The 22,902-nt window shown below is 39.8% G+C and overlaps 1 protein-coding gene across 4 annotated transcripts in view; it reads right to left on the reverse strand.

Moving 5' to 3' along the window:
* LOC117427629 (CUGBP Elav-like family member 4) overlaps positions 1–22,902 on the reverse strand; it is a 263,697-nt gene that overhangs the window by 228,852 nt on the left and 11,943 nt on the right. For all 4 annotated transcript variants that reach the window (XM_058994865.1, XM_058994863.1, XM_058994864.1 and 1 more), the window contains exon 2: positions 10,221–10,303. In XM_058994865.1, coding sequence (XP_058850848.1) covers positions 10,221–10,303 — 83 coding nt within the window. The remainder of the gene's footprint in view (positions 1–10,220; positions 10,304–22,902) is intronic.

The raw sequence follows: 22,902 nt of genomic DNA on the forward strand, positions 1-22,902 counted from the left end.
CAAATCACAAAATAACTGGCGCAAGGGCCAAAACAAAAGGTTTAAACAAAATACAAAAAGGTAGGCTGGGCATTAGCCTTCACTACACTTCTTTTTTTTCCCAAAAATAAACACAGCACAAACAAACAACCACTCACCCAAAACACCTCCACCAAACAAAGGATTTTCCCCTTTTTTATAGCATGTGGCTGGAGCCTAATTATCAATTATTCAATTAGCTCTAGCCACATTCTCACATGTATTTTGGCAGGGATAGGAAATTAACACCATCCCTGCCAACCACCACCAAATCACCACACATCAACAATATTTACAGGCAGGGCCCTGCCCTGCTACAGTCAGGATATCATTAAGACACTTGTGGAGAATGGTATTGATTTCAATTGTGTGTCTGTCTTTGTAATAATAGACAATGTAACAGAGGGAGAAACACTAGCTGTATACGTCTATGCTTAGTCGTATACAATTTGTCTTTTTTTTTCTTTTTTTTTAGGTTGATAGGCTCCAGTGGCATATATTATATATAATTTTCTAATAATTTGACGGTATCTGTGCTTTTAAAACTTCATAAAAATAATTCCACTTTTTATAAAGAAACACAAAAGCTTTAGCTTTGTCATTTCAGGTTTTCAGTTAACATTCTCCTGTGTTTAATATTTGGGGATTAAAGGCAGACCTCCGCTCTCCTCCAACAGAGCGCATTTATTTTGTTCTTGATGTTTCATTGAAGTTAATGTTCTCGCTGATTCAGCACCAAAAAGAAGGAACACGTTATATTAAAGTGCTGCTTATTAATATTTTATAATACATGTATAATAACTATGTTGTAAAGTGTTAATAAACATTATAGATGATTTATAGCCATGCAATAGCCATAGACAGAATTCAAGTTATATAAAGTTATATTATAGCAACCTATTGTACTTTGAGATGTTTAAATGTAATTCCATCTATGGCTATTGCATGGTTATAAACCATCTATAATGCTTTATTAACACTCTGTAACATAGTTATTAAGCATCTATTATATATTTATAAAATATTTATAAACAACACCTTAATATAAAGTGTTACCAAAAAGCCTTTCATAATTCCCACCACTACTTCTGCTAATACATTTAGCTCCTGATCTGTAAACTTTATATTCCTCACTCTGTCCTTCTTGGTCGTTGTCTGAATTCCACGCATTGTGACAACTTGCAAATGAATCATTTAGCTCACTTTATTTGTGCATATAATTAGCTTGGTGAATAGAGCTACCGCTTCCCCCTGCCATGTGGTAATTCTGGTCATTTACTGCCATTTAGCAAATGAGGCCCATAGTTTCTTACCAAAAAGATAAAATAAGCAGCCTTTATTTAAAAATAAATAAGCAAATAAATAAAATAAAAAGAAAATAATGTGGAGCACATTAAGTAAGTGTGCTCCCGTCTTTGATGAAATATTTCCTTGGCAGAGTTTGCAAATTCCGTTTTCTCCTGCTTGGTAAAGAAATTCCACACAATGCTTTGCCTGGATACCATTGTTATGCATTCACAAGACAGAATTTAGTGATCAGAAACAACACTTTATTGTTACAACCAAACAGATGCACAAGTCCCGCTAACTCTTTTATGACTGTTGTCAAAACCCAGCTGCCTCAATTTACGGTAGCTATTGCGACAGTCCATAACGCAATAGCGGTGCTGTACGACTGCATTAGTTTAAAACTGAACAGAGCAGCCATGTTAACAACAACAACAACAACAGCGGAATGGGCAAAAGATCCTGCAGCATGAAGCGCATTTAACATTCTTCTTCTTCTTCTTCTTCTTCTTCTTCTTCTTCTTCTTCTTCTTCTTCTTCTTCTTCGTCTTCTTCTTCTTCTTATTATTATTATTATTATTTCAATGTTTCCAGTACTGAAAAAGGTTACACAAGTCTACAGATCTGAAGGGATGAAATGTACTATATAGTATTTAAATATGTATGATGCACTTAAAACATTAATATATGTGATTTTTTTTTTTTTAAGATCTGGGTATCCGGGTATTTTTCACGGCGGGTACCCAGTTCTGGATTTTCTGCCCGTGCCACCCTCTGGTTTATAGCTACATTTTTTGCAGTAGAAATCTCATTTTGAAGGGAGTCATTGGGGATTACAAACAACTCCAACCGACACAAACAATTTAAACACAAAACATCCAAGATACAATTACAGTTTTACATTTCAGGGAGCAACTAAATAATTAAGAGAATCATGCTTGCAGTCGTGGGTAGGTCTTGAGTATGTGCTAATGTGGAATTGAAAAGCCGACTCGAAGGTGCCATTTCATGTTTAATGCTTGCGGGATGAGAATTCTGAAAGTGAGATGCTTAATATTCAAAGGCACGTTGTTGTTGGCTCATATTGGTCTTCAGTTTGGCCATCATTGGACCTTAGATTAATACAGTTGCTCTTTTAGTCTGATGGGTTTTGCGCTCATTTGCCAACCACAAGGTCACCAGTTCGATCACAATCTGCCCAGCTTGGAATGCTTGTTTAATTACAAAGTCACTGCCCCAACTCTGAGGGGAATCCCTAAGAGAGCTTTGCATCTTGCGATGGCAATGGAGAATATATGACTTTGACAGTAAAGCATTTTTAGATTGCACATTATCTTACTAATACATCCCAAAGTGATTTGCAAAATAATAAGTTCACTCAACAGAACCCAGTTGTTGGTGCATCACAAATCTGTTTTTATGTGCTCTTGTATGTACAGTATGTACTGTATAGTATATGTGTTTGTTTGTATGAAAGCCAGCAACTCTTAGAACTTGTGAACGCACCCACTTTCCCACTGGCTAATAATAACATACCCATTATCATGGGCAAGCACACTTTAGGGGACTTTGACGTGTGAGACAAACACCATTCCAGTTCGAAGTCAAAGGTAAAAAGCAAGATTATAAGCATTGTTAGTGACACAATAAATATATAAGCTGTCAGTACTATGATCAAAGTACTACAATCCATGCAGTTATGTTAATATACTGATAAAGCAAATGTATTCCAAATCATCAGCAGTAGGACATACACAGTAAGTACTGTAGGTATTGTAAGAAAGTTACAAGATGTAACAGTATCTGTTGGTCAATAGTTGTATTTTTTTTTTAAATAACATCTGTCTAAAACCGATAAGCCTAGCTAAAGGTGTGATAATCACATTGATCTTTTCTGCAAGAACAACTCCATTGATTTACATCTTCGATAGTGCACACTAGAGCAAGGGTCTAATACATCTCACAGGTATGTTCTATCTTCCATGCAGCAGCTGTGATACAGGCCCTTTCATTGATGTCTGGATCATGGGTGCTTCTTTGGAGTCTGGTTATGTTAATGCTTATAGATTTGATCTCAAGGGTGAAGGAACCCCTTTGAAAGTGGAACTGATCTGACGAGGTCACGCACTCCCCTTCTCCCCAAACAGGTGGACTGTGCAAATCAAGTGGAGGCTGGGGAGCTGAGGAAGAAGCTGCAACTGGGAGAGCATCAGAGACAGACAGAGGACTGTCCTTGGGGTGAAATAATCTAGGGAGTGGTTTTCAACCTTGTTTTTAAACTGTACCCATTCTGTCTGAAGGTTTCAGCTCAAGTAGCCTTTTACAATTTTCGCTCTACTGAATGGTAGCACAGTTGCAAAAAAAGGTAAAATAATCTGATTAACAAATGCAAAATGTTCCCGTTTATTTCATATATCATTTATGTCATAACAGTTTGAGACTGACAAACTGCTGGTTTAGGACAGCATACCAAACAGTAATTCTTAAATTTTAATTACAAGCCTTAGTTTTTCTTTTGCAAGTAAGAAATGTATACATTTCTGACTCAAAATGCTGTTTGGGATATTCTGGATGTACCTGGCAAGCTCATTGTGCAGGGTGTTGGGTGGGTGGGAAAGTTTGTTGTAAATTGTATTTATTTATTAAAAATGTGCCCTCCAGGCTATTTAAGCAGAATGGTTATTGCAGCTTGTAGGAGTTACAATCTGTTCAACGTAACAAGTGACGTAATTTGTGCAACACTGTCAATGTTACAAAATGAGAAACAAACCAAAAATAATTATATTACCAATCAGTTCCAATTAATGTTGGAATTCTCTCCCTGCAGGTTTTTTTTTTTAAAAGCTACAACCCTGTGCAAATTCACAGCAGAGTTAAAGTCTGTCTGTTTCCATAACGTACTTGCTGAACTCTGCAGCAGAGTTAAAGTCTATCTGTTTCCATAACGTACCTGTTGAACTCTGCAGCAGAGTTAAAGTCTATCTGTTTCCATAACGTACCTGTTGAACTCTGCAGCAGAGTTAAAGTCTATCTGTTTCCATAACGTACTTGCTGAACTCTGCAGCAGATGTATGGCATGGATGATGTAGTTGCTGCTGTAACATGAGGATGTATGGCATGGATGATGTAGTTGCTGCTGTAACATGAGGATGTATGGCATGGATGATGTAGTTGTTGCTGTAACATGAGGATGTATGGCATGGATGATGTAGTTGTTGCTGTAACATGAGGATGTATGGCATGGATGATGTAGTTGCTGCTGTAACATGAGGATGTACGGCATGGATGATGTAGTTGTTGCTGTCTGTATGGTGTGTTCAGGTAATGTATGGAGCCTGTGTGTAACTGCTGCTGTAACCCTACAGGATCCCCATGGAAAGGAGGTCTTGAATCTCATAAGGGTATCCTGTGCTGACAATTTATAATAAAAATGAATACATTAAAGTACTTAGTGATTTGGATCCGGTTCAGATTTAGCAGGTTCTCTTTTGAAATAATTGGAATTAAGTCCCATTAAGATTGGAGTAAACATGCATTGTAGTTTACCTCAGAATGCATTACTGAGTCTTTGAAGTTATGGGTGCACAATTACATGCTCAACAAGAGAAGAAACGGGTACACAAATCAGGAGAGTGAGAAAGACAATTCGTAGAAGCATTCGTCTCCCTACAGTGATTGTAGCTAACAAAATAATTCCATAAATCTTAACCCATGTACTTCCATTCGTTTTACAGGGGGCCATTTAAATCAAAATTCTGTGCAAATGACTTGGCTAAGGCAGGATAAATGTTCGTATTAAAAATTCACAATGCCGCTCCATTGCTTGATATTAAAGCAACAGTAGGTGGTGCGTCATTTTAACTGGTATAAAAACACATTCAAAGAACCCACATTAGGTTCCGCAGTTCGTTTGTTAAAGATTCTAAGTTGCTCTTATACATCCCTGCGTTATATCTCTCCTCCCATTTTGAGGAGCCTTTAATTTTATGAATAGTTTGATTTTATGCTTCTTAAGAGAAACTGCAAACTGAAAAGCGGCACAATTGTTCCAGCTTCTCAGAACGCCTATCCACCTTTAGATTGAATCCATCTCCTGGTCTTAAATGTGCAGGTTTTAAAGAAACAAGTACTATAATAAACATGTTATTTTAAAACATGATACAGTATCTGGTACTACACTAGGCTAAAGAAATCTCTGTTTGTCCCACCTATTCAATAACCTCTTTCCTGTCAATAACCAACCAGAGGCTATCCCTATTGACTGGCATGCTTTCAGCCAGTACGCACCCAGGAAGTGCAAATGTAACAGATTTCTGTGAATAAGGCATGAAATCTGAGAACATTTTATAACCTAATGTAGTTCAGAACTCATGTTTTAAAATGAAAATGCATGCTTGCTATGACATGTACTTATTTAAAACCAGTTTATTTGAGGCATGTGCAGCTAATGAAATTGCAGAATAGATAAGATTCATGGATAATTTTGTTAGTTACAATCAGTTTAATGTATAGTGTTATCCTGTCACCCACCTGGAATAGCCTTTTCCAATTTAAACTCTCCATAATTGATCTAATTTCTGAGAGACAAGCAGAAAGCTATGGTTAAACAGAGACATTTGATATCATGTTCTCTTCCACTTAATGGTCTGTCTGGATTGTCTGCAGAAATTAGTGTCTGTTCCATGCAGACCCACGACAGTAATTGGCTTGAGCGAAGCATGGTTCCAGTGAAAAGGCTGTAAAGGCAAGGGAGAGTGCGGGGCTTGCATACTGATCTGCAGGGGTGATGCACAGAGACATGGCACTATGCTGGATGTTAGGTTGGAGTCACAGGAGTGTGTGGGAGTCTGGAGTCTGCTGTAAAGCAGGGAGGGTGTGGTCTACATCAATCATAGCTCAGAAGATCAATGTGCTGCAGGCTTGAATCAGACGGGCAGGTCACCTTGTCTCTTATTCACAAATATACAACAATATAATGGCATTTAGGATTCTTCTGTTTTATAAACTTCTTCAATACAGTAACGTGGGCCACTTTCTTCTAAAATCAGTGATAACCAAGATTTTAAAACCCATTTCAGCGTGACTACCCTGTATAACTTGTCACTCTTTATCGCTGGTTTTCCTTTTTTTCAGCATATGCAGATTCTTTAAGTACAATACTATAAAATGTCACGGCTACTTCCTGGTAGCTAATCATTAGTCAGGGGTGCAAATGTGGTGCTATGGCACTAGATTCTATAAACTAAAGACAGCGATTGTGTGAGTTTCTGGTTGCACAGTGGGTTCTGGGTATAACATGTGTAAAGCAGCAGGTGTCCAGTGTCTAATGTGACACCTTTATGAGCTGTGGAGCAGGTTAACTGTCAGCAATGCAATAAAACATGGCTTTCAGGCCACCTCACGACAAAGACCATCTCGCAACTAAAGCCACTTTTATCTTGCCACAATTTTCTCCTATTGACTGCAATGTAAAGTTATCTTCAATTGTAAAGCCTCTAAATGCAGTGTGAAACATATCAAACTCCTGTTAAATGACCTCTCTAATACAATCAGCATGCTGTAGCGGAGGTGAAATGACCTAAGCAGTGCACGTGTAACTGATTGGCAGGCAAGGGAACGTTCTTTTAACAAATATATTACATGCCCATTTAAGACCTACAGATGTGCTCAAATTTGTTGGTACCCTTACAGCTCATTGAAATAATGCTTCATTCCTCCTGAAAAGTGATGAAATTAAAAGCTATTTTATCATGTATACTTGCATGCCTTTGGTATGTCATAGAATAAAGCAAAGAAGCTGTGAAAAGAGATGAATTATTGCTTATTCTACAAAGATATTCTAAAATGGCCTGGACACATTTGTTGGTACCCCTTAGAAAAGATAATAAATAATTGGATTATAGTGATATTTCAAACTAATTAGTTTCTTTAATTAGTATCACACGTGTCTCCAATCTTGTAATCAGTCATTCAGCCTATTTAAATGGAGAAAAGTAGTCACTGTGCTGTTTGGTATCATTGTGTGCACCACACTGAACATGGACCACAGAAAGCAAAGGAGAGAGTTGTCTGAGGAGATCAGAAAGAAAGTAATAGACAAGCATGGTAAAGGTAAAGGCTACAAGACCATCTCCAAGCAGCTTGATGTTCCTGTGACAACAGTTGCAAATATTATTAAGAAGTTTAAGGTCCATGGAACTGTAGCCAACCTCCCTGGGCGCGGCCGCAAGAGGAAAATTGACCCCAGATTGAACAGAAGGAAAGTGTGAATGGTAGAAAAAGAACCAAGGATAACTGCCAAAGAGATACAAGCTGAACTCCAAGGCGAAGGTACGAAGGTTGAGCGAAAGTGGGCTCCATGGAAGAAGACCCAGGAGGACTCCACTTTTGAAAGGAAAACATAAAAAAGCCAGACTGGAATTTGCTAAAATGCATATTGACAAGCCACAATCCTTCTGGGAGAATGTCCTTTGGACAGATGAGTCAAAACTGGAGCTTTTTGGCAAGTCACATCAGCTCTATGTTCACAGATGAAAAAATGAAGCTTTCAAAGAAAAGAACACCATACCTACAGTGAAACATGGAGGAGGCTCGGTTATGTTTTGGGGCTGCTTTGCTGCGCCTGGCACAGATGCCTTGAATCTGTGCAGGGCACAATGAAATCTCAAGACTATCAAGGCATTCTGGAGTGAAACGTACTGTCCAGTGTCAGAAAGCTCTGTCTCATTCACAGGTCATGGGTCCTCCAACAGGATAATGACCCAACACACACAGCTAAAAGCACCCAAGAATGGATAAGAACAAAACATTGGACTATTCTGAAGTGGCCTTCTATGAGTCCTGATCTGAATCCTATCGAACATCTATGGAAAGAGCTGAAACTTGCAGTCTGGAGAAGGCACCCATCAAACCTGAGACAGCTGGAGCAGTTTGCTCAGGAAGAGTGGGCCAAACTACCTGTTAACAGGTGCAGAAGTCTCATTGAGAGCTACAGAAAACGTTTGATTGCAGTGATTGCCTCTAAAGGTTGTGCAACAAAATATTAGGTTAGCGGTCCCATCATTTTTGTCCATGCCATTTTCATTTGTTTTATTATTTACAATATTATGTTGAATAAAAAATCAAAAGCAAAGTCTGATTTCTATTAAATATGGAATAAACAATGGTGGATGCCAATTACTTTTGTCAGTTTCAAGTTATTTCAGAGAAAATTGTGCATTCTTCGTTTTTTGTGGAGGGGTACCAACAAATTTGAGCACGTCTGTATATAGTGAATGAGTGCATATGATTTTTGCAAGTATTTTGTAAGCTTCAACCACTTTAATAGCGAGGTTTCACTGTATGTCTGTCTTGGATTGATTGTGATGGACTAGGTCTCACAGGGACCAAGCCCACTGTAGCTTTCTCCCAGAAGTCTAACCAGCACAGCGTAATGGTATAACCCAGGATCACTCCACACTGCACACTACACTAGCACCATGCCTGAAAGACTAATTGGAGACTAACTGTGCAACTGTTTGTTGTAAAAATAACCATACTCAACTGTTTGCCCTGCTATACTGAGCTTTAAATAAGAGTGAGAACTTTCTTTTCACTCATATAAATTGAAAAGTTAAAGATACTCTGTCTCTTAGTAGCTCACAATCACTGCCATTTACATGCTGTGCTCATATTACAGTGAAGCGTGACATTAAGATGACTTCAGTAACAAGGCCACCTCACAATTCAAGCCTCTTTTTCACAGTCCTGATTTTCTCCTATTGATAGCAATGTATTGTCAAATTCAATATTAAGACTGCCCCAGCATTCAGTATTAAGGCCAGCATCAGCAGCCCCACATGTATCAAACATGTTCAATTATCTCTCTAATAAGACCTTCAAACTTTATTATTAACAGTTTGCATAAAATGTACTAAAATGAATACCACATAGAGCACTGTTCAGTGAAGTATTAAACAGTTAAATAAATGGACTAAACTAAGATCTTTCAAAAAGTAAAATCCTCTGGTATTCATGTGATACCAGAAATTCTCTGTCCATTCAGTAGTAAGACCATCCCCTAACTTGACTGACCTTAGTAGCAAGGTTTTTTAGGAATCATATTGCTAATTTTCTGCTCCAACATATTTATTATTATTATTTGTTTATTTAGCAGACGCCTTTATCCAAGGCGACTTACAGAGTCTAGGGTGTGTGAACTATGCATCAGCTGCAGAGTCACTTACAATTACGTCTCACCCGAAAGACGGAGCACAAGGAGATTAAATGACTTGCTCAGGGTCACACAATGAGTCAGTGGCTGAGGTGGGATTTGAACCGGGGACCTCCTGGTTATAAGCCCTTTTCTTTAACCACCACACAGCCTCCTTACATAAATAAGGTTTGGGAAAAGTACTGCTATCTTGTCAGTTAATCAGGTTTACTCTATTGCATATGTATTAATTGAACTTAAAAAGCATTTCCAACATACAGTACCTGTCTATATCAAATATTCTTTGACAGCAGGCAGAGAATTCTTTTTTACTTTAAAAACTTAAATTAATTCTGGATATTACAACGTAATGGATGCATACTTTTTACTTCAACTTGTTAAACAACGTTAGACTTCCAACCCCCTAAACTAAATGTGGGAATTTTGTGTTGCTTCTGTGGCACCTTGTGTATGTTTTTGGAAGTTGGATTTGTAAAGGTTGTTTGCATGGAAAGAGACCGTCTTGAGCTGTTTAATGAACTCTATTTATCTAAATAATGAGTCCAAGTATTATGAAAATGGACTATAACAAACATTTTGATGCATATTTCTGATGTATTTTTCCAACAAAAAAATTCTGAGCCTAAGCTCACTCTTAGGCAGATGGACCCATGCCTGGGGTCCCTCCAGAAGCAAGGAGAAGCACGTGAATGGGGTCACTTACCCCAGGAAGAGTCTTCTGCTCATGCAGGGTGCTCTGAGCTTTCAGGGCCGACTCTCTGGCACAATATGTTAGAAAGGCACATCCTAGAAATAATAAAGAGCTGTTAGATTAAAGACACCATTGCTGTGTAACCCAGTCCTGAACCAGGAACAGAGCTTCTTACAAACACGTACAAGCAGGGATGGAGATTCCGTTACATTTCCCTAAACATATTGAGAGTTTTTGTAACCAATCAAAAACAGAAGCCACCTTGAGAAGCTCTCTGCTGGAGTGCTGTTACTTTATTATGATACAACATTAATGTGGATGAGACTGCATGTGTGCAACATCCGTGTATCTAGATAGACATAAGAGCCAGCACCATCTAGTGATCTGCCACTTGGCATCAAGTTTCCTTTTGTTTCTCTGGCAATACACAGCAGAGCTCTAGATGGCGCTGGCACTGGTTAATATAAAGACACTTTTACCTACATTACATATATCTATGGCAGACAACTAGCAAGTAGCTGCAAATGTTGTCCCATTTTTATGATCATAGCAGCTAGAATAGAAGAGCAGCTGAGTTAGGGGTGGGGTGGCATCTCCTGACTGTTGTGGCTTCAAGCTTAAATCATGAGTGTGTTTTAACAAAGTTTGTTGTAATGAATGTGCGTGTGTATAACACATTTTACACAGATCTGCAAGCAAATATTGAGAAAAAGGAGATAAACCAGGGCAAGCAGACTATCGCAGTCTCTACCTTCACAGGACTAACTGAATCCTCTTAATGTGGATCTTTTTGTGATCACAAGGGTCTGGTTTAATACGCAACAATCAGCACCTTGATCTAGTTTAACTGATGATCCCAGTGATCTCAGCATCGTTTGGTAGGCTGCAATTGGGATTAGCAATTGTACTAATGTTAGTCCATGCAAGTGGGTCATACTCACTTAATCCCCTTTATGGGCGCATCAAGTGGACTAAATTGCAATTGACGGAGAATTTGAATTTAAAATTAATTTTATTGAATGTATCCTTCACAAGTGCAAAATAGTCCTTTTAGAGATTACAAATTGGCTTGAAAAGCGTACTACTGCTGAATTCAAAATGTTCATTTATTTTTTTAGATATGCCCATTTATTTAGTTATTTATGTTTATACTGCAGCTTGAATGTATTGTTTTTTTTTTCAGTAATGTAAAACTATAAAAATGTAGAATGAACCTGCTTACTTGCGTGTTTTTGTATAAGCCGCTGTGCACATTGGATGTTTTCCTATAATGACGCTCTGTACCTTTGCATTTTAAATGCTAGGCCTTCCTTTGTTCTCACCACCAGTTAGGCTCAGAGACAGGCAGGCTTGCTTTCTTGCTTGCTGAGCGTCACTCAACACAAGCAAAACTATTTGTTAACTGCATTTTAATACACAAGAGGTCTGCAATTACTGGACTTTTGAAACCGAATTACTTCTTGCACCAACTTTAAAATCTGAAACTACTTGTGTCCCGAAATGAGCTGCAGAAAGCTGATATCCTCCACTGACAGGCCGGTGTGCAGAGAATTTAAACCTAGCGTTCTGAAAAGCCTATTTCCAAAACAACCAATCAGAGCAAAATAACATCATCGTGCTTCAATGTGATTGGCTCTCCATGTGTGTTCTAATTTTACTTGAGACATTGTGCTCGAGCCAAATGAAACATGACCCTACACATTTTGGGTTTCCATTGGCTCATCTTATTTTACTCAAGAAGACCCTCTTTACACCTGATGTCATGCAAATGAGGGGGAAAGGAGGAGGTTGATATGCAAATTAGCCATGCGTAGCGTTCTTGTGCTGTTTTCACAGATAGCTCGGGAAAATGTGGTTTCCATGCACAGAGAACAGGTACACGACAGAATCTCACCTGAGTGAAACTCTGAAGCACAGTGTTAAGCTCATGTAGTAAAGCTGTCATTTGTAAATGCCTTGTGCCTGGTTGTTTAATAATGTGTTTTACTGCTCTTGCCCAAATTGTTTTTCAAATGTCCATTGGTGAGATGGCACATTGTTAATAATGAATTATATTTCAACAAATTTATCGCACAACTTAATTAAAGAAAAAAGAAAATAATTAACCCAGAGATATATAATGAAACTGTCCAACCCAGCTATTGCAGATCACCATGGCTGAAAACCGGCGGAGATGTAGGATTATAGAGATCTGTGCCAGACACCTTCCACGCGTGCTCCCAAGGCTGTCTGGATTGGGAGCAGTGGACGTTTTCACATCAAATTTCATATTCCATATGAAAATGGGTGTGGAGTTTCTGTGTTTTACGTCATGCTCATGAGTAAATAAAATTTACCCTATCTCTCTCTGTCGCCGTTATTTTCAGCCACAAACCTGATCCTTTCAAGCTGTTCTCTCACACATGCAAGCCTAACACCACTTCACATGTAAATAACCACACATGGGAACTCCCCCATTGTCAGACAAGTAACACAGCAATAAAGATCCATGATATGGTAAAGAACAGAAAAGCCAAAGCACTTATGTGTTTTTTTGTTTTATCACTCTTCCTGCAGTGATTTAGAGGAGAGAATCAAACCCCTGTGCACTACAGCGAACACTTTGAACAGAGCTTTGAAACAGACTTTAAAGTTATTAGTGTAAAAAGTTGTCAGGATGTTAACAATGTAAAGAATAATTACAGGTACGTTATTTAAACAGTTGTAGCAACACATAGGGGCACACAACGCTACATTTTTCGGAACCCCGCTACTTACTTTTTAAGTCAGTATAAAGAGACTGCTCTTACAGCTTCTTCTCCAGGTCTGCTGAAATATGACATTATAATTTGTATTGCCCCCCCCCCCCCCCATTATATATTTTAAAATGCTAATCAGATTTAAAGAGGCAATCAGAGTTTAACATGGAAATGAAGCTGAATCCATAACTACCTGGAAGTCAGACCTCTTCCCAGGACTCCAGCGAGGTTCTAAAATAGCTCTGTCTGCCTCTTGTAACAAATAGCTGAGTAACTGGCTCCCATTTATTATCACCCTGCCATCTACTGCACAGCCAAGGTGGTCTGTACAGAAAAGGGGAGTGTTGCTGAGATGGGTGAAGATGTATGTAATTAATGATTTCAAGACATTTTAATTTGGGGGCTGTTGGGGGAAAATCATGTGATATTAAAAGTCTGATGTCCACCCCATATGGAAATATATTTGTAATACTGTATATGGACATCCATATGGAATTGCTTCTTAATTGAATCAACTGATTATTGCAATCAAAGTGCTGTTCCCACAATATTATTATTTATTTCTTAGCAAACACCCATATCCAGGGCATCTTACAATTGTTACAAGATATCACATTATTTTTACATACAATTACCCATTTTTTATAAAGTTGGGTTTTTACTGGAGCAATCTAGGTAAAGTACCTTGCTCAAGGGTACAGCAGCAGTGTCCCCCACCTGGGATTGAACCCACGACCCTCTGGTCAAGAGGCCAGAGCCCTAACCACTACTCCACACTGCTGCCCCAATACAAAACACACTGCAAATTGTCTATGGAAAAATGGATGTGTGATATACAGATATTTCCCCATAGCCTGATGGCATCGGTGTAAATAACACATCCAAAACTAAAATCTACAACCCACTTTGGTGGCGATGTGATATTCTTCATTCCTCAAGCAGGTGGACAGAATTAAGTGTCACACTCATAAAGGGCTGTCCTATCAGACAAGGCAGGGGACGCTGGCAACGCATTGTGAGGAAGTCCTGCAGCATGGCTCATGACGAATGGATAGCATTATGAGGAAGTCCTGCAGCATGGCTCATGATGAATGGATAGCATTGTGAGGAAGTCCTGCAGCATGGCTCATGATGAATGGATAACATTGTGAGGAAGTCCCGCAGCATGGCTCATGATGAATGGATAGCATTGTGAGGAAGTCCCGCAGCATGGCTCATGATGAATGGATAACATTGTGAGGAAGTCCTGCAGCATGGCTCATGACGAATGGATAGCATTGTGAGGAAGTCCTGCAGCATGGCTCATGATAAATGGATAGCATTATGAGGAAGTCCCGCAGCATGGCTTATGACGAATGGATAGCATTGTGAGGAAGTCCCGCAGCATGGCTCATGACGAATGGATAGCATTGTGAGGAAGTCCCGCAGCATGGCTCATGACGAATGGATAGCATTGTGAGGAAGTCCTGCAGCATGGCTCATGATGAATGGATAGCATTGTGAGGAAGTCCCGCAGCATGGCTTATGACGAATGGATAGCATTGTGAGGAAGTCCCGCAGCATGGCTCATGACGAATGGATAGCATTGTGAGGAAGTCCCGCAGCATGGCTCATGACGAATGGATAGCATTGTGAGGAAGTCCTGCAGCATGGCTCATGATGAATGGATAACATTGTGAGGAAGTCCCGCAGCATGGCTCATGATGAATGGATAGCATTGTGACGAAGTCCCGCAACATGGCTCATGATGAATGGATAGCATTGTGAGGAAGTCCTGCAGCATGGCTCATGATGAATGGATAGCATTGTGACGAAGTCCCGCAACATGGCTCATGATGAATGGATAGCATTGTGAGGAAGTCCCGCAGCATGGCTCATGATGAATGGATAGCATTGTGACGAAGTCCCGCAACATGGCTCATGATGAATGGATAGCATTGTGAGGAAGTCCCGCAGCATGGCTCATGACGAATGGATAGCATTGTGAGGAAGTCCCGCAGCATGGCTCATGACGAATGGATAGCATTGTGAGGAAGTCCTGCAGCATGGCTCATGATGAATGGATAGCATTGTGAGGAAGTCCTGCAGCATGGCTCATGATGAATGGATAGCATTATGAGGAAGTCCCGCAGCATGGCTCATGATGAATGGATAGCATTGTGAGGAAGTCCCGCAGCATGGCTCATGATGAATGGATAGCATTGTGAGGAAGTCCCGCAGCATGGCTCATGACGAATGGATAGCATTGTGAGGAAGTCCCGCAGCATGGCTCATGACGAATGGATAGCATTGTGAGGAAGTCCTGCAGCATGGCTCATGATGAATGGATAGCATTGTGAGGAAGTCCTGCAGCATGGCTCATGATGAATGGATAGCATTATGAGGAAGTCCCGCAGCATGGCTCATGATGAATGGATAGCATTGTGAGGAAGTCCCGCAGCATGGCTCATGATGAATGGATAGCATTGTGAGGAAGTCCCGCAGCATGGCTCATGATGAATGGATTTATGAAGCACTTCGGGTTCGCAGCACTCTCGATCGCTGACCTCTCACCGCTTCAGAAATCCTCAAATTAAAAACAGACCCATTCCAAGAAGCTGCCAGCTGTAAGCAAACCTCCTGAGAAACCAGTCTGTCAGGGGCTGGCTCTGTTTTTGAGTCTCCACTGTTTGTGAGGTGAGCTTATAGATTTTGTGATGTTATTTTATCACTCTGGGTGCCAGTAATTGACAATAATGAGCTACGTTTCCACTGCCACAAACCCTGTTCTGAAAATCATTCTCCATGAGCACATTGTTCCACTGACTGCACTCCCATGATTAACCTTGGGGATTGATGGAGATCCAATATTATGGCTTTAACAAACAATAGTGATTATTATTTATCATTATAGGGGGATTTATAGGGGGAGGGGGGGTTATACTACCATAGAATCAACCTGCTTTAATACTACCATAGAATCAACCTGCTTTAATACTACTATAGAATCAACCTGCTTTAATACTACCATAGAATCAACCTGCTTTAATACTACCATAGAATCAACCTGCTTTAATACTACAATAGAATCAACCTGCTTTAATACTACCATAGAATCAACCTGCTTTAATAATACCATAGAATCAACCCGCACCATCTGCAGAATGTCATGTCAAGTATACAAGTGTTACTTTTTTTTTTTGGACTCTTCTTGTGCCCCCCCTTGGATTGCTTCGCACCCCCCTGGAGGACCACTGGATAAATGTGATGGATTAGCTACTACAATACTTCATATTAGCAGCTCATGTATAGTTTACTTTGAGTTGTTGTGAAGAGTCTGACCAATGTGAATTAAAGATTGCTAAATGACAAGCTTGGTTTCTTCTCATCCAAACTGAGCTGTATTAATAAAAGTCAAAGTTGTAATAATAGTGGAAAACACTAGTGGAGGTTTTCAGTAAATTGTTGATGTTCATCATTGATATATATTGTAACTCCTGAATGTGTCTAAGACTGTTGTGAAGCAGTGTGTGTGTGTAGTGTGGTTCAGTGGTTAAAGAAAAGGGCTTGTAACCAGGAGGTCCCCAGTTCAAATCCCACCTCAGCCACTGACTCATTGTGTGACCCTGATCTAGTCACTTAACCTCCTTGTGCTCCGTCTTTCGGGTGAGACGTAATTGTAAGTGACTCTGCAGATGATGCATAGTTCACACACCCTAGTCTCTGTAAGTCGCCTTGGATAAAGGCATCTGCTAAATAAACAAATAATAATAATAATATATAGTGTTGGATAACCGGTGTATCAGTCTACGAATGCAAAGAGCTTCATTCCCTGAATAATTGCAATCTGGCATTTTGCCACCAGGTGCCGTATTTTGTTTGTAGTGGGGTCTCAAAAGGGAAACTTCCACATGCTTCCAGGATCTTCTAATTGTCTAACAAGGTGCTAATTAAACATGTGTGTAACATTGTTGCCTGTGTAAAAAGGCAACATGAGGTGAACCCAAATACCCGAACATGAAAATCCTGTGTTCATCCCAGCACTAATTCCAATAGGATTCCTGAAGAAACTGCCCACCCCCTTTGATTATCTTGAAGAGAACAGTAAATCTTTTAATATGTGGACGGGGATTTGGAAGTTTATCTTCTACATTTGTTCTTTTTCCATGTAGACACTATTTCTGAAGAATCAGCAAATGCTTGTATGATGATAATCTGCTGGGAAAAAAAGGCTGTTTTAAGGAAAGTGCCATTGCACTGGACACGGCTGTGATTATATATATATATATATATATATATATATATATATATATATATAGTTTTAGTCAAAAGTTTACATACCCCAATGGAAATTTATGATTGCTAGAAATTTCTCAAAGAATTTTAGGAAAAATCTTTTGTAGCAAAAGTTTTGCTTTTGTGGATGAGGAAATTAAAATAAAGACATCTTAAAATATAGACATCATAAAATAAAGATGTCTACAATTATTATTTATTTTAGCAATTTTTTGGCAAAACTCCAAAAATGCTAATTCAAAAGTATTCATACCCTTTGATTGCTATGATAGCATTGTCTTCAAGGTGCTAGAAATTCCAATATGACAATGCAGAACCTAATTCTAGAACAGTCTAGAAAATGCTGGATTATAGGTGAACATTTTATAAAAGTATAAAAGGGTTAGGCCTAGGATGATTGCTAACATTAGTCAATAGGGAAAAAGTAAACAGCTATCTGAAGACTATGGTCAGAACATTATTTATTGTCATATAGCTGGAGAAGGATACAAGAAGATTTGCAAGCATTTGAGTATCCCAATTTCAACTATTGTTTCTCTTATCAAAAAGTACAAGACTCATGGTACTATCATAACGCTCCCTCGGTCTGGAAGAAAGAAGGTTCTTTCACCAAGAACAAGTAGAAGAATTGTGAGGAAGGTTAATAACAATCCAGGATTGACTGCCAAAGATATTCAAAGTGAATTGGCTGCAAGTGGGACTGGGGTTTCCATTTCAACCATAGGTCGAGTATTGCATGGTGAAGGTCTCAATGGTCGCAGGCCAAGGAAAAAGCCACTCTTAGGAACATGTCACAAGGACAATCACTTAAAGTTTGCAAAACGGCATTTCAATGATGGGTATGAGTTCTGGTCAAAGGTTTTGTGGAGTGATGAAACAGAATTTCGAGTTTGGTCACGCTGATTGTCATTATGTTTGGAGAAAGTCTGGTGAAGCGTACAAAGAAAAGAACACCACCCCTACTGTCAAGCATGGAGGTGGTACTGTCCTTCTATGGGGCTGTTTATCCTCTAATGGCACTGGAAATTTAGTTCCAATACGTGTTAAAATGGATTCCATAGCATACCAAAAGATATTGGCCAATCATCTGAAACCCTCCGCTACAAAACTTGGTTTAAAGCGCAACTGGACGTTCCAACACAACAACGATCCAAAACACACATCAAAATCTACTTCAGAATGAAAGAATAAAATCAAGGTTCTGGAATGGCCTAGCCAAAGTCACAATCTAAATCCGACTGAGAATCTTTGGTATGAGTTGAAGAAGGCTGTGTAAAAGAGAAGTCCTCAGAGTTTGAATGAACTGGAAAAATTTTGCGTTGAAGAATGGTCAGAAATCACTAAAGAATCATGCCAAAAACTCATTGACAAACATCCTGTCATTTAAAAGAGGTTACTATTGCTAAAGGTGCTTCAGCTAGCTATAACTTTCATTTTCCTTGTCGGGGTATGAATACTTTTGAATTTGCATTTTTGGAGATTTGCAAAAAGAAATCTATTTCTTGTAACTTTTTTTCCACATCCACAAAAGCAAAACTTTTGCTACAAAAGATTTTTCCTATAATTATTTGTTTTCGAGAAATTTCTAGAATTTCCATTGGGGTAAGTAAACTTTTGACTACAACTGTGTGTGTGTGTATCTATCTATCTACTTTTAAATCACACAATTAAGTTGTGCTGTGTGTATAATAAAAATAGTGTGTAACGTCTTCATTCCAATTTCCAGATTCTTCGATCTATTGATGTTGAGGTTTAAAAGTTTTAAATTGAGATGAGGCAAAACACACATGATGAGTATTGGCCAGTTAAAAGCCAACAATTTCCTCTAAAGCACTCTCCAGAACCTCATGACATAATTTAAAAGCGTCACCATGTGCAAATTGAATGTCAGTTCCGTTTTTTTGTTTGTTTTTTTTAAACCCTACCTGAAGACGTTACACACTATTGTGCCCAAGTCGTATATATATATATATATATATATATATATATATATATATATTTATTTATTGTAACGTAGCGGGTTGTGAGAGACAGCAGGGAGGGGGTTAAGACCTCCCTGCGAAAGAAATACACCTTTTTGTTTAATTGTTTGTTTAATTGTTTTATTATTAATTATCATCCGCACCTGGGCGTTATTGGGAAATTAGGCCCAGGTGCGGGGTTTAAAAGGAGAGCAGGCAGTCTGCTCGGGGCTGCTAAAGAGAAGGAGGCAGAAAGGAGTGCTCTGCTTCCTGGCAGTCCCGAGGAAAAAGGTACAGTGCAAACCTGTGTGGTTAAGTTTTGTGGAACAGGGAAACGGCTTAGCCGTCCTGTGATAGTTAGGTTCCTGCGTGTGTAGTTAGTGCTCAAAAAGAGCTAGGTGTTTATTTTGTGTGCTTTGTTTTACGTTTGTGTTTATTAAAAAAATAGCGCAACCGCGCTGAAAAAAAATCCATTTTAGTGTCCTGGGTCGTGTTTTTAAAGGGGCAACGAACCCAAGTGAGTGCGATCCTTTCACATATGGTGTCAGAGAGTGTGGGCGCCCCTAAGACCTAGAAAATGGATTTACTGCAGATGATTGAGCAGATTACAAAGAAGGCTGTTGCTCAGAGAGAGCAACTTGGGAGATGGGAGAGAGAGATGGGGTTGGCCCCAGTGAAGAAAAGGGAGCCAACAGAATTGGAGCTGCTGCTCCAAGAATGGGAGCAGGCTAGCGGAGCTCCGCAGCCTCCCGAGCCAGAGGGGGAGGAGCCGCCGCTGCCAGAGCCTAGAGAGGAGGAGCTGCCGCTTCCGGAGCCCAGAGGGGAGGAGCCGCCGCTGCCAGAGCCCAGAGGGGAGGAGCCGCCGCTGCCAGAGCCTAGAGAGGAGGAGCTGCCGCTGCCGGAGCCCAGAGGGGAGGAGCTGCCGCTGCCAGAGCCCAGAGGGGAGGAGCTGCCGCTACCAGAGCCCAGAGGGGAGGAGCTGCCGTTGACAGAGCCTAGAGGGGAGGAGCCGCTGCTTCTGGAGCCCGGGGAGGAGGTGGAACGCATATCTCCACCACAGCCCCGACCACCACCCCTACGGTCCAGTCCGGCGCTGCTGCGTCCAGTCCCTCACTCCTTGCTCCAGGACACCCGGCCGGTCTTCCCGGACCTTCCTGCGCTGGACCTAGAGCCCAGGAGTCTGCAGCACTGGCCACAGCTTTGCCCCTGGTTCCCTGCTCCGCTCTCCCCGAGCACCCAGACGTCGCTGGGCTGCTGCCAGACGTCGCTGTCACTCCCCCTGTTCGCTGCTTCACTTCCCCTGGGTGATCGGACATCACTGCGCCGGTTCCCAGGGGAAGATCTCTGTCCACTGCTGCATCCTCCAGTGCCACGGTCTACGCTCCGGTCGCCCCTGTCGAACCGTTGGGTCCCCTTGTCGCCGGTGCACGGTCCTTACCTGGCTGAGCCGGGATGTGGACCGATCCACCCTCAAGCCTGCCCGTGGAAGAGGGCAAGAAAGGACATTTATGGACTTGAGGGTGGGTGGTTGTGTTTTAGGGGAGGAGGTGGCCGTCTCGTGGCCTGTGTCTTGTAAAGACAAGAGGGGAGGTGTGTAACGTAGCGGGTTGTGAGAGACAGCAGGGAGGGGGTTAAGACCTCCCTGCGAAAGAAATACACCTTTTTGTTTAATTGTTTGTTTAATTGTTTTATTATTAATTATCATCCGCACCTGGGCGTTATTGGAAAATTAGGCCCAGGTGCGGGGTTTAAAAGGAGAGCAGGCAGTCTGCTCGGGGCTGCTAAAGAGAAGGAGGCAGAAAGGAGTGCTCTGCTTCCTGGCAGTCCCGAGGAAAAAGGTACAGTGCAAACCTGTGTGGTTAAGTTTTGTGGAACAGGGAAACGGCTTAGCCGTCCTGTGATAGTTAGGTTCCTGCGTGTGTAGTTAGTGCTCAAAAAGAGCTAGGTGTTTATTTTGTGTGCTTTGTTTTACGTTTGTGTTTATTAAAAAAATAGCGCAACCGCGCTGAAAAAAAATCCATTTTAGTGTCCTGGGTCGTGTTTTTAAAGGGGCAACGAACCCAAGTGGGTGAGTCGTTTCACTATATATATATATATATATATATATATATATATATATATATATATATATATATATATACGACTTGGGCACGTTACTGAAAAAACAAATATAGAATGTCCTTATTACTTTATAAAAAAAAAAAAGTATCGTGTTATATTACTCTTGTCTTGTCATGCAAAACTGTTATTGTGACTATTGTATATTTTTAACTATACGTCTAGTAATTAATTTATTAAATGTGTCGAATTTGTAGTATAAATACATTTAATTTTTGGTATATAAACATAATGTACTGTATATTTCCTGACTCAATAATTTTGCATTATGAAGAGAAAATCATACAAACGTTAGAATTCAATAAAACCACAAATAGCAAATCAATAAAAAATAAGTCTATAGAAAAAAACGAACTATATGGTGATAAAGCAGTAATGCAATGAATGTAGCCACCACTGTAAGTAAGCAAGCAAATAAATAAATAAATACAAGTAGTGTACGTACAGTCAAGTACAAGCCTCCTCTCGATCGTGTCCTACTTCAAAATAGGGACATTTGGACATGGAAACCCTCAGTGCAGAATTCAGTAAAGCACTACCAGAAGCACAGGACATGACAAACAAATAACCAAGCTAAAGAAAGGGAGGTCCCCTTAGACCGACAAACCAGGATGTAATACACTTTATAGAACAAAAACTACTGCAGAAAACCCTTAAACAATGATGTATCCAGGAATGTGTATAATCACATGCACCTATAATATAAGCATGTGCATCTATAATATAAATACACAGACCTATAATAAAAGCATGTGCACCTATAATATAAGCACATGGACCTATAAATGAAGCATGTGCACCTATAATATAAACACACGTACCTAGAATAGAAACATGTGCACCTGTAATATAATCATGTGCACCTATAATATAATCATGTGCACCTATAATATAAGCATGTGCACCTATAAAATAAACACATGCACCTATAATATAAACACACGCACCTATAATATAAGCATGTGCACCTATAAAATAAACACACGCACCTATAAAATAAACACACACACACCTGTAATATAAACACACGCACCTATAATATAAGCATGTGCACCTATAATATAAACACACGCACCTATAATATAAACACACGCACCTATAATATAAGCATATGCACCTATAAAATAAACACACGCACCTATAAAATAAACACACGCACCTATAATATAAACACATGCACCTATAATATAAGCATGTGCACCTGTAATAAAAACACACACACCTATAAAATAAACACACACACCTGTAATATAAACACACGCACCTATAATATAAGCATGTGCACCTGTAATATAAACACACGCACCTATAAAATAAACACACACACCTATAATATAAACACACGCACCTGTAATATAAACACACGCACCTATAAAATAAACACACACACCTGTAATATAAACACACACACCTATAATATAAACACACACACCTATAATATAAGCATGTGCACCTGTAATATAAACACACACACCTATAAAATAAACACACACACCTATAATATAAACACACACACCTATAATATAAGCATGTGCACCTGTAATATAAACACACGCACCTATAAAATAAACACACACACCTATAATATAAACACACACACCT

Source organism: Acipenser ruthenus, chromosome 21 (genome assembly GCF_902713425.1).
Source record: "Acipenser ruthenus chromosome 21, fAciRut3.2 maternal haplotype, whole genome shotgun sequence".
NCBI classification, from domain to species: Eukaryota; Metazoa; Chordata; class Actinopteri; order Acipenseriformes; family Acipenseridae; genus Acipenser; species Acipenser ruthenus.